General features: G+C 44.5%; 1 protein-coding gene across 8 annotated transcripts in view; it reads left to right on the forward strand.

Annotated features, from left to right (window-relative positions):
• Positions 1-13,130, forward strand: part of crocc (ciliary rootlet coiled-coil, rootletin) — a 99,134-nt gene that overhangs the window by 63,117 nt on the left and 22,887 nt on the right. For all 8 annotated transcript variants that reach the window (XM_087980511.1, XM_087980508.1, XM_087980510.1 and 5 more), the window contains 7 exons: positions 2,458-2,696; positions 2,985-3,144; positions 3,973-4,140; positions 5,365-5,749; positions 7,397-7,617; positions 11,157-11,277; positions 11,813-11,976. In XM_087980511.1, the coding sequence (XP_087836637.1) occupies positions 2,458-2,696; positions 2,985-3,144; positions 3,973-4,140; positions 5,365-5,749; positions 7,397-7,617; positions 11,157-11,277; positions 11,813-11,976 (1,458 nt within the window). The remainder of the gene's footprint in view (positions 1-2,457; positions 2,697-2,984; positions 3,145-3,972; positions 4,141-5,364; positions 5,750-7,396; positions 7,618-11,156; positions 11,278-11,812; positions 11,977-13,130) is intronic.

Genomic DNA, 13,130 nt, shown 5'->3' on the forward strand with positions numbered 1-13,130 from the left:
CTGATGCCTTTTAAATGTTATAACTGTACCTGCCTTCACCACTTCCTCTGAGAGTTTGCTCCATACACGCATCACCCTCTGCATGAATAAATTGACCCTTAGGTCCCTTTTAAATCTTTCCCTCTCACCTTAATTCTATGCCCTCTAGTTTTGGACTCCCCTATCCTGGTTAAAAGAACTTGACACCTCATGATTTTATAAATCTCTATAAGGTCACCCCTCAATTTCTGCTGCTCAGGGAAAATAGCCCTCGTCTCTTCAACCCCTCCCGATAACTTGAACCCTTTCAAGTTTCACAACATTTCTTATATAGCAGGGAGACCAGAATTGAATGCAGTAATCCAGAAATGGCCTAACCAATGTCCTGTACAACTGCAACATGACCTCCCAGCTCCTGTACTCAAAGCATTGACCAATCAAGGCACGTGCACCAAATGCCTTCACTGCACTGTCTACCTACGACTCCACTTTCAAGGAATATGAACCTTCACCCCAAGGTCTCTTTGTTCACCAACACTACCAAGAACCCTACCATTAATTGTATAAGTCCTGCTCTGATTTGCCTTTCCAAAATGCAATACCTCATGTTTAGTTAAATTAAAATCCGTCTGCCACTCCTCAGCCTATTGGCTCATCTGATCAGGGTCTCATTGTACTCTGGGGTAGCTTTCACTCTCCATTACACCAACTACATTGGTGTCATCTGCACACTTACTAACCATACGTCCCGTGTTCTCATCCAAATCATTTATATAAATGACAAAAAGCAGTGGACCCAGCATCGATCCTTGTGGCACACTGTTAGTCACAGGCCCCCAGTCTGACAAACAACTCTCCACTGCCACCCTATGTCTCCTACCTTCAAGCCAATTTTGTAGTCAGATGGCTAGCTCTGCCTGGATTCCATGTGATGTAACCTTGCTCACTAGTCTACCATGTGGAACCTTGTCGAACACCCTGCTGAAGTCCATTAGACAACGTCCACTGCTCTGCCTTCATCAATCTTCTTTGTCACTTCAAAAACTCAGTAAGTTAGTGCAATACAATTTCCCATGGACAAAGCCATGCTGACTATCCCTAATCAGCTCTTGCTTTCCAAATGCATGTAAATCCTGGGATTTGATCCTTGTGTTGAATGTTGCTCACTCTTTGAATGCTTAATGGAGACCTCAGAAAAAGTTCCCTTAGGTGGTGGTGAAAGGGTAAATTGCTGTTGTGTCGTCTATTCCCTATTTAAGTTGGTGATGCTCTTTAGTACTCACTGAGAGAGCTCATATAGCGCTGCTTAATGACAGCAGAAGGATGTGTTTTGCTGTTGCTGCACATGAATTTTCTTTTGATATCTTCATACCTTTTACTTGTATTCTCCATTATGGTTGTTAATCAGCCCATTTTAAAAATCTTTTACATTAGCTGTTGTCCTCAAGGCTGTGAATATGCTGTTTAGAAGAAAGGGAGGTGATTGCAGTTGAAACACACTCAATTCTTCCAGGGCTTGACAGGAGAGATGCAGGAAGGATGCTTCCTTGGCTGGTGGAAAGGGGACCTAGAACCAGGAGATACAGTCTCAGAATAATAGATGGGCCATTGAGCAGCGAGATGGGGAGGAATTTCTTCATTCAGAGGATGGTGAATTTTTAAAAATTCTGTACCCCCTCCGAGGGCTGTAGAGGTTTGAATATGAGAATGTTCAAGATACAAATCATTAAGTTTCAGGATATGGAAGATATCAAAGGATATAGGGATAGTGCAGGAAAATTACATTAAATTGGGAAATCACCCATCATGTAGTTCAATGGTGGAGCAGCACAAAGGGTCAAAGAGCCTACTCTTGCTCCTATTTCTAACATTTGCTGGGGAACAGTTTCAGCTACAATAGCTGTTCTCCAGTACCACAGCCCAGGAGCCAATCTGTATGCTTGGATATTTTCCAACCAATCTGTTCAGAAGTGCTATGATGCGCCTTGGGTGGGGGGGTGGAACTTCAGCCTCGGCCTTCTGGTTCAGAGATGGGAATACTACCACTGTGCTGCGGAGCCGTCGATCTGTACCCTAGAGCAAAGGTGTTTAAACGCCTGACAGCTGCTCAATCGGCTGGGGGAGAAATCCCAAGTTAAAGTCAAGCCTGACCTGACACCATGTGTGAAGGCTGGCTCAGGGTCATGGAGAGGGCCGGGAACTCTTGACTGATTTGTTTTCCCTTTTAAACTCAAGGACAGTTAAAATGATGACTGAGAATTGTTAACTTACCAGAAAATAAAGATTGGACTCACAATCTGTTGTGCATTTCTAGCCTCTGCAATGTACCACGAGTTGTATTTGACCATGAGCTATTACTGTGTCCAATCAGTATTATAGAACTGAAGGCTCTGGTGGACAGTGCAGTTGAGGGCCCAGGTTATACCTCATTACCCTATGTGCCTGAATGCTAGAGTAAGCACCAACTTGCCTTTGTAGGTGGAGGAGCTGAAGACGCAGCTTCGGGTGGCCGAAGACGCCCGTGATGGGATCCGACGTGACCTGATCGAAGCTCACCGGAAGATCCGAGAGCAGCAGGAAACCCAGGAGGTGCAGCGCAAAGAGATCACCGACCTGAAACGGTCTGTAGCTGATGAAGTGAAGGAAAAGGAGGCCGTTCAGCAGTCCAACCAGGAGCTGCGAGGCAACATTAAGAAAGCGGAGAGCGAAAGGATCAGGTGTGGAATTGTGCGAGAGGAGTCAATTCAGAGTCTGAATAAGGAACACATACGCGGTTGCCTCCAGCTCCATTTACCCCACTGCCCCCTGAAGCTGTTGGCTCATGTGGAAGGGGTACTACCTCACACAAGGTGGTGAGCTGACAGAGGGCTGCCAGTGCCCTTTGTGCAATGTCTCAGCAAGAGACAGCACCTTCAGGAGAGGAGAACACACAATAATGCTGTTCTGTTGCTCGAGCTGTTAATGACAAAATGCCCCCTGCATCTTATGATCTGTTGTCTTTTCAGTTTGAAACGAGCTAATGAGGAGAAGGAACAAAAGGTCTCTGTGCTGGAAGAGGCGAAAGTGAACAGCGAGAAGGAATCGGCAGACCTTCGAGCAAGTCTCCGAGAAGTTGAGAAATCCCGTCTGGAAGCGCGGCGAGAGCTTCAGGAGCTGCGCCGACAGGTAGCTGACCAATTAGGAAAAGGCAACAGGAACGATTGTTATCAAAATACCTAACTATTATAGGACGTTTTAAATTTCAGCAAGAGGTTAAAATGAGAATCAAATGGGGTTTTTTTTCTGCCTGCCGGCCCAAAGATATTGACTGAGTCACAAATTGTGGGCCAAGATTTGTGCTTTATTAGGGGGGGTTGTCTTTGCAAAATAAAAATGTAAACTAACTGAAGTTCCAGGATCAGGGATTGACTCAAGGAAATAGTTCAAGGGTAGGGAAAGACCATGTAACATAAGTAAAATTAAAATGGAACTTTACGATTAAGAAGGTTTGATGGACATTCAAAACCTAAGTATAATTGGGCAGTGGAATAATTTACCAGAGGAGAATGTTGAAGCCAGTATACAAAGAGGTTCAAGCCAGAATTTAAGAAAGAAAGGATGCAGACAGCACTTCCCAAATTTGTTTCTTGATGTGACGCTATTTTAATACCTCAGACCTCATGTGACCCAAGAGTAAAAGTTCGGGGGTTAAAAGAGTTGACTGGGGAGGTTAGGAAGCCAGATGGGGAGGTGTCAGCCATTGTGGGTGATATTGGGGCTACCTTTAATTCATGACCAAGATGGGGAGGGGTTTGGTGATTGGGAACAAGAGATGAGCATCTTGATTATTAATCATATAAGTTCATGATTATTAACGTAATTGACAAATCAATATAACGGGATCCTAGGGGTTTTTTTGGTGCAGTAGGATTCCAATTATTATTTGAAATAATTACAATTCTTAATTCCGTAGCACCCTGGTTATTGATGCAGTACTTTCTTTTGATCCCTCAGGTGAAGATGTTGGATACTGAAAACACAAAGAAGAATAAGGAGGTACTAGAGCTTCAGGCTCGTGTGACCCTGGATGAGCAGCGGGAGGAGGAGAGCAGGCGCGAGTCATTTGAACTGAAGCAGAAAATAGTACAGACTGAAGCCAGCAGGGAATCTGCTCGCAAAGAGGTGAAGAAATAATCTGATTCTTCAACACAAGTTAGGATGTGACCCAAATGCAAAGTGGATGCAGCTTGTCCCAGTTACTTGAAGAGTTTATGTCTGTGTGTCTGCATGTGTGTGTCTCTGTGTGTTTGGTTCTGTTGTCAGCAGGACAGTCACTGTTTTTGAATAGAATTGGGGATACAAATTGGATAAAAATGTACAAAACAGAAGATGTGTTTACCTTCCTCATTTTTCCACAGGTTCTCCTGCCATCAGTCCTATAGGCACTCACCTCTCTCAGGGGCCAGTATCTTATGTATCTCCTCAGAGTGGCCAAGTCGCAAGCGAACCCAGTCTGTCTTCACCTGACACCCAATCTGTACTGTCCAACACGAGTCGGGAATCGGAGACGTAAATAGTTTCCGCCTGCAAAACGCAGGGTTGCCAAAGCCTGTTGTAACTCGGGATTACCAGGACCGAGCACAGGAGGAGGCCTTAAGCCGATGCCAACTATTAAAAGAGCTGTCCAGTTAATTCTCCTCCCTGCTCTGTTCCCACAGCCCCACCATTTTTTTCCTGTTCTAATACTTTTCAATTTCCTTTTCAAAGTTACTATTGAACCTGTTTCCATTACTCTTTCAGACCGTATTGTCAGATAATCATAACTCAGTGCTGAAAATAAATTCTCCACATCTTCCCTTAGGTTTTTTGACATTGAACTGAAATCTTTGTCCTTGTTTACCAATCCTTTTTTCAGTGCAATTTCCCTATATTTACACAATTAAAAATCCTTATTCGAGTTCATCTAGCAAAGACCAGGAATGAGAACAAAGATCTTCCTGATCTTCATGGTTCAGCCAGTCATTAGATACAGAGGAATCTCAATTATCCGAACACCTCGGGTGGGAGTATTTTGTTTGGATAATTGAATGTTCAGATAATCTAATGCCAGATAACACAGTTTAGCCAAGCATCGGGACCTTGCGATCTTGTCCAGATAATCTGAAATTCAGATAATCAAAAACCAGATAATTGAGGTTCCTCTGTATAAGGACTGCCTGGGGGAGCCTTGAAGGGTGTTGTCTTGTTTAGCCTTGCAGCTCCTGTATCTGATTTACCAGCCATGGGGCAGTTGTAACTGAGATGCTGTGAATGGGCTTAGTGAGAGTCGATTAGGGTCTCAAAGCCTTGGAGAGCCTTTATCTTGAAGTATCTCCTGGATTTCCAGCAGGTATCTTGTTTTTGCAGGTGTCCAACCTTCAGCGCAAGGTGGCAGAAGTTGAACAAGAATTCCGCATCCGGGAAAAGGAGCTGTTGGGCAACCTGGAAGAGGCCCAGGGAATTGGGAAGAAGCTCCAGGACAATGCTCGCAACCTGGAGTTGAAGTTGCAGAAAGCTCACAGTGAGATCCATGAGCTCTGCCTGAAGCTGAGTGCGGCTGAGGGGCGGATAACTGGGTTGGAGGCTGAGCTAGCGCGGGTGGAAGGAATGAAACGGGACGTGGAGTTCAAGCTGGGGAGTCTGCATTCTGCACTCCGTCGCACTCTGGGCATCAGCCGAACTGGACGGACGCAGAGTCCTGCAGTGAGGGGCCGCAGCATCTCACCACAGAGACCACCATCTCCAATAAAAGGTAACCACAGATTTCAGAAAGGATTTCTGACACAATTCCTGAGGTATCAATAAAATTAAACTAGGCATCTGGATATCAGTTTGAAAAACGAAACAGCACCTCCCCCTCCAATAAAACCTAAACTGTGTAAATTCAGTTTACACATGGCCGAGTGTACTGTCTTCTCTCTCTCTCTCTCTCTCTCTCTCTCCTTCCTTACCCCCACCTCTCTCTCTCTCTCACACACTCACAAACACACACTCTCCCTCTCTCTCTCTCACACACTCTGTCTCTCACACACATACACGCACTCTCTCTCTCTCTCTGTCACACACTCTCTCTCACACACTCTCACGCGCACACTGACACACACACACACACACTCTCTCTCTCTCACATACACTCTCACTTACACGCACACAATCTGTCTCACAGACGCACACGCACTCACTCTAACACTGATTTGGAGGTGCTTGCTGCACAATTCTAAATGTACTATAGCTACTTTACCAACCAATTTAAGATAATCAAACAGTCTTGTAACATTTATGATTGCAAGAAGCCATTCTCCGCAAACTAAAGGAATATGTTCCTGCCTGGTGCTATTTTTGAATTACCTGGAAACTCGGGGATCCTATAGTTTACTATTGCTTTCTGTGTGGCAATCCCTCTGTCAATCAGATGCAACTCATCAACTAATCAGCACCCTTTCTCCTGTGGTATAAACTATAGTGATGGTTCAGAATTTGGCATTCTTGCCTGACCAGTGAAAGACAAAAAGAGCTTCAGGGAAAATTCCTCTCTTTTCAGCCACTTTAATGTTGAGAACATTAAATAGAATGTGAGGTGGGGGAAGAAAGCACAGAGTGAGATCTCCCTGAGACCACCGGGTAAATGAAGATCTCCAGTTCCTTGATGGATGCTGCTGACTTGTGATTAAACTGTGCTTGGATGTTCTGATATTGATGCTTTGGTGGGTCCTTGGGGTAGCGATCACTAGTCTGGCACTGAACCTCACAAAACAGCATGGTTCCAATGTTAATGCTGAGTTAGTCAATTCCAGCTTTAAGTGATGATTGAGAGTTTGTGCTTCTGGGTTCAGGAAGGTGAAAAAAGTGCTGTTGGATGACTACGCAACAATCATTTTCAGAGAGTGTGTGGTGTTCCCTGTGGGTGAATAACTGGCTACCATTCATTGTCTTGGCTCACCGAGATGGAGAGATGGCTAGTGCTTTGTAATGGATTGAAGAAAAAGGAAAACTACTAGAAAATTATCTTAGCTTATAAGAAAAGAGTTGGCATTCATATATCATCTTTTGTGATCTCAAGATGATTCAAACATGGAAGTTTTACATTAAGCAATTTACGCGCAGTAAATTCCCACAAACAGCAATGTGGTCATGAGCAGCTAATCTGTATTTTGTAATGTTGTTTAAGGGATCTGGGATACTGGGAATAAACACCTTTACTCTCTTTTTTTTTAAATAATGCATCTTTTACAGCCATCTGAGAGGGCAAAACTCCCCCAAAGCTGCAGCCCTTCCTCAATAACAGGCTGCAGTGTTATGAACTCATGTGGGACTCCAACCCAGTACCTTCTGACTCAAAGGTGAGAGCACAACCCATTGAGCCACACTGACATCTGTTGTGTGTTTTGTGTGATTTCAGGTTTTGACAGCACTTTTACTACCACAGTAGACAGTGGCCATGGCAATCCAATTCCTCAGACTGGGACCCCTGAGCGCAACACCATATCCCGCTCTGCATCACCCGAACGTTCCATCTCCCCGACCCGCAGTGAGCAACTTGTGGCCGACATTGACCCGGAAGTGGTTCGGACAGCACTGCGAGAATTCCTTCAGGAGCTGAGAGACACACAGAGGGACCGGGTAAGGCTGAAAGTGAAATACCCCTCACAATTCGCACTGCCAGTACTGAGTGAAGTGGTCATGTATGAGCGGGTCAGATCAGTAATGAGTAGTGAGTAAAGTTGGTTAAGAATGGAACCAAATCAGTGATTGGTTTAGAGGTAATTGATTAGGTTTAACAAACATTAAAGGGATGATAGCAGACTTGAAGGTTATCACTACCAAGAAAGAATGAACTTGGGCTCTTTTCTTCAGAAATGAATGGGCTGAGCTGATAGGTTGAAATTATGAGGAGGTTTATTTTGTTAGATGCAGAGATGCTTCCACTGGAAAACTAGTGAACACAATACAATACAATAAGGTCAAGTAAATAAAACACTCAACAGAGGGCATGCCTCCACCAAACTCTGTTAACTTAAAGTTATTATAATGTGGGTGTACCAGTGTGGACACAGTCAAAAATCACACGACACAGGGTTATGGACCAACAGATTTATTTGAAACCACAAGCTTGTGGTTTATAATCCAACCTGTTGGATTATAACCGGTAGGTATTGTGTAATTTTTGACTAACGCTATTACAATTAAGCAGCTCTTCCTTGAGACTTTTATCCAGCTGATTAATGCTCAATAACTATAAAGCTGAAAAAAAGCCTTATTATTAAAAGTCAAAATACACCCATCAACCTGCTTTGAAAACACTGCTTACATTTTGATAGCCATGACAATTCCACTTCAACGAGAGATAATATCTACAATGTTTGAAAACGGCTAACGGACATTTGCAATAAAACAGGCCATAATGTTCTTTTTAAAAAATGTCAATTTACCCCATCTCCCAGAGCTGACAGACCCTTTAAAGAAATCTTAGGATTGGGGTCTACACCTTCATCCAAAACTAGTCAGTTTGTCCTTGGGACAAGCCCTATCTGAGTGACAGGTTTTGGGAAATCCCATCCATTGATGTTTGAGATATATTGCTCACAGACAAACAAATAGGGGCAACAATGTTGCCTCCACACCCCTTCAGTAATGGAGGAGCAATTTCTTCATTACTTATTTCTTATAAATGTGTAGTTGATACAAGGAGTATATGGGGGCAGCACGGTGGCTCAGTGGTTAGCACTGCTGTCTCACAGTGCCAGGAACCCGGGTTCGATTCCAGCCTCGGGCGATTGTCTGTGTGGAGTTTGCACATTCTCCCCGTGTCTGCGTGGGTTTCCTCCGGGTGCTCCGGTTTCCTCCCACAGTCCAAAGATGTGCAGGTTAGGTGAATTGGCCCTGCTAAATTGCCCATAGAGTTAGGTGCAATAGTCAGAGGGAAATGGGTCTGAGTGGGTTACTCTTCGGAGGGTCGGTGTGGACTAGTTGTGCTGAAGGGCCTGTTTCCACACTGTAGCGAATCTAATCATACATGTAAGGAGCAGTTCATTAAATATATGAAGGAAAAAGGACTAGAGGGTATGTTGATGAGTGAAGTGAAGTGAAGTGATTGAAGGCTATCACTAGCGTCAAACAGTTGGACTGAATGTCCTCTTTCTGTATTGCAAGTTTGCTGTAACTGTGAATAATTTTTAAATCTGCAAAAAATGTTGGTAGTAGAAGGAATGTTATCTCAGGTTTGGGAGTGTTTTAATCCATAGAGGAGATTAAACAGATTTTTTTTAAAAATGGAGCATGTTATGAAGCTTCTCCAACCCTCTGACTTATAGATTTCAGAGACTACTTTAGTTTGGGGGTGATGGTTGGTTTGGACTAGTTGGACCAAAGGATCTGTTTCGATGTTGTATGACTCTGACTCTTTGTGTTACCTTTTTGTAGCAGGTAACACATGCACTTTGGGGCAAGCTGTTCCTGTACAGCTACAACTTTTGTATCTACCCAACAATGTGGAAAATTGCCTAACCACAAAAAAACAGGATAAATCCAGCCCTACCACCAACTTTTCTATTAGTCTACTCTCAATAACCAGCAAAGTGGTAAAGGGGATGTTGATTTTTTTGAAAAATTCATTTATTGGATGTGGATGCTACTGAAACTGGGTTGCTATTTATTGCTCATCCCAGAGGGCAGTTAAGAGTAAACCACAGTGCTGCGGGGCTGGGGTCGCATTTAGGCATGTACCAGCAACACTCTCATACCATGAACAATGATTGGTGGAATTGGGTCCCTGGAAAACTCGGCTTTGATAATCCCCAGAACCTGAGAGCTGCTTGTGTCTGTCTGAATGTGAATCATCTTATTTGTGTTGCATGTGCTTTGGTATAACAATCCTAGACCAATGTTCCTCTGTCTTGCTATCAATTATTTAAGCTCTAGGTGGACAGCCCACCAAAATCACAAGATCCTGTTGAAATTCACGAGATCTGGTCAGCCGAGTAGAAAAGCAGGGTGATGTGTGGAATTATGCGGCAATCAATCAGAACATTGGCATTGAAATTTGTCAGAAATGTCTCAGCAGTACACTACAAGCAGGTTGTCCATAAACATTACTAGACAGGTCCATAGCCCTGACCACCCACTGGGTGGTCAACAGTAATCAGTATAGGAGTAGGGATGTCTTGCTGCAGTTATACAGGGCTTTGGTGAGGCCACACCTTGAGTATTATATGTAGTTGTGGTCTCCTAGTCAAAGGAAAGACATTCTTGCCATTGAGGGAGTCCAGCGAAGGTAAACCAGACTGATTCCCAGGATGGCAAGACTGACATAGGAAGAAAGACTGGATTGACTGGGCTTGTTCTTGCTGGAATTTAGAAGAATGAGAGGGGATCTAAACATATAAAATCCTGATGGGACTGGACAGGCTAAATGCAGGAAGAATGTTCCTGAAGACGGGGAAGTCAAGATCTAGGGGTCACAGTCTAAGAATAAAGGCCAAGCCATTCAAGACTGAGATGAGGAAGACTTTCTTCACTCAGAATTGTGACCCTGTGGAATTCTCTCCCAGAGAAAGCTGTTGAGGTCAGTTCATTAGATAGATTAACGAGTGAGCTGAACATGGCCCTTGCAGCTAAAGGGCTCAAGAGGTATGGAGAGAAAGCGGGAATGGGATACTGAAATTGCATGATCAGCCATGATCATTTGGAATGGTAATACAGGCTCGAAGAGCCGAATGGCCTACTCCTGCACCTAGTTTCTCATTAGTGCTTTATTTAAAAGTCAGAAATTTGGAAAGGAATCACAAAAGTGTAAACTTTTGTGAGACTGCGCCAGCCCGGTGCCTTGTAGCCATTGAAGGATCAGGACATCAAGGTCAGGCAACCCTCCCAGGGTGCCACAAGAAATCTCCATCTACAACAACACTACAGGCTCGGCAGTGTCTGAAAGACAAAAGGGGGAAAACCGTTTCTGTACATTGCTTCATCAGGGCCACCACCAGAGACTACAGCTGAGGCAAGCACCAGTCTTTCAAAGACTGACCAACTGGCTGTGTGTTCCAAGTAGGTCCTGCTGTAGCATGGGTCATCATTTTCAAATGAATCATTGTTTGTTCATTTAGTTTTCCCCTTTCTCTCAGGATGCCACCTCTCTAGCTAATTCTGTCATTGTTCCCACTCAGGATGAAGCACACATTCAGGTTTCTAACTTGAATAGACAGCTGAGGGAGATGGAGTTTGATCGGGACAATGTCAACATTCGCTTACAGCAGCTGCAGAAATCATTGGACGAATGTGAGGAAGGTCAGTCCTAAACTAATCTCAAACGTGGATTGACTCGGGCTTGAAATTATTTAAAACACTTATCCATTCTAAATACCCTGTGGTCCATCCCAGAATAAACCCAAGTGGTGTGTGCCCAGCCTCTCTAGTGGCAGGTGAACGAGTGACTTATTCCTGACACCTGCATTGGGGAGCTATTCTCCAATTAGACTTCCAGGAAGGATTTCTACATATCAAGGGGTGTGGAAATCCAGAACTCTTCATGCCAAGATGCTCCGGAGACTTTGAAATGCAATTAATAAATTTTTGTGAGACAAGTGTATTAAGTGTTCCTGAACTAAGGCGAGTAGATGGAGTTAAGATGCAGACTGACCTATGTGTCTGATGGAACAGGTTCAAGGGGCTGAATGGCCTCCCAGTACGTCCTTTCCAGAAAGGATGGACAGGGTGAGGCTAAGGTTGACTGCATCACTGAGCCAAGATGCCAAAAGCAGTGAGACAGTTGAGAGGTTGTTGAGGATGGCACTGACCGTGGGTGGCACTCTCCTGTTTCTAGGTAAGCGGGGCATTGATGGACGCCTGACCAGCGCTCAGTCTGCACTCGCGCTGCAGGAGGAGGCAATCCGTCGGAATGAACGAGAACGCAAAGCGCTGCTTGAAAAGATTGCAACACTGGAGAGAACCATCCAGTCTGCTGATAGTGACCGGCGAAACACACAGGTAAAGCCCTCCTTCAGTTAACCACTGCCTGTTCCTTGTGAAACTGAATAAAAAACCGGTTTCCAGCTTCCTCTTCACTCCTCTGCTGAAGATGTTAACTCATTGCTATGCATAGGCATATCTACAGGGAGAACGACTTGCGTTTATATAACACCTTACATCACCGCAGGGACATCCCAGAGTGCTTTACAGACCATAAAGTACTTTGGGAAGTGTAATTGTGAAATAAAGCAGCCAATTGTTTGTGGTGACCCTAACCAGCCAGTCCAATTGGAAGAGAATTTAAGTTCATAGAGGCCTGACAGTGTGGAAAGAGGTCATCCAGCCGATTTGAATCTGCACTGACCCTCTGAAGAGCATCCCACCCAGACTCAATTCTCCACCCTATCCCCATTAACCCACATTCACCATGGCCAATCCACCTAACCTGCATATCTTTGGACTGTGAGAGGAAACCCATGCAAACATGGGGAGAATGTGCACACTCCATCCAGATGGTCACCCGAGGTTGGGATTGAACCCAGGTCCCTGGCGCTGAGCGGCAGCAGTGCTAACTACTGAGCCACCATGCCAGCCGATTGATTTCTTTAAATGGCAAGTAGGCAAAATCCTGTTTATCTAGTGCCTGCCGTACCTGGGGATGTCCCAGAGAGCTTCAGAGTCAATCAAGTACTTTTGAAGTGCAGTCAGTAGGGATCCAGTTGTTAGTCTAATTCTGACATTAATGACTGGATGTCCACTTGGGAAAATCCGCTTTTGATCCCAAGCATGGAACATAGTTGCTTACCTTACTAGACTCCAGAGGCCTGGGCTAATGATCTGGAGATGTGAGTTCAAATCTCACTATGAAAACTGGAATTAATTAGATAAATCAGGAGTAAAAAGGTAGTTTCTGGAATTGTCACTGTGGCTAGGAGCTTCCAGTGTCGTTGCATCCTGCTCACTTGCTGAAAGAGTAACAAGGCACCAAGCCTGAGCTTCCACAGTATGGACTGCTGTATCTTCCACCAATCAGGCTGTCTGAAGAGAGATACGCCAACCAATGAGAGCTTCTGGCCAATCCAAGGTAGACAGCTCTAGCAGTTGGCAGCAAGGACAACCACTATGGGTGAAATGGTGGCTCAGTGGTTAGCATTGCTGCCTCACAGCACCAG

This window comes from Chiloscyllium plagiosum, unplaced genomic scaffold (genome assembly GCF_037043375.1).
Source record: "Chiloscyllium plagiosum isolate Xiang-an unplaced genomic scaffold, Cpla_swu_hap1 HiC_scaffold_37, whole genome shotgun sequence".
In the NCBI taxonomy this organism is placed as follows: domain Eukaryota; kingdom Metazoa; phylum Chordata; class Chondrichthyes; order Orectolobiformes; family Hemiscylliidae; genus Chiloscyllium; species Chiloscyllium plagiosum.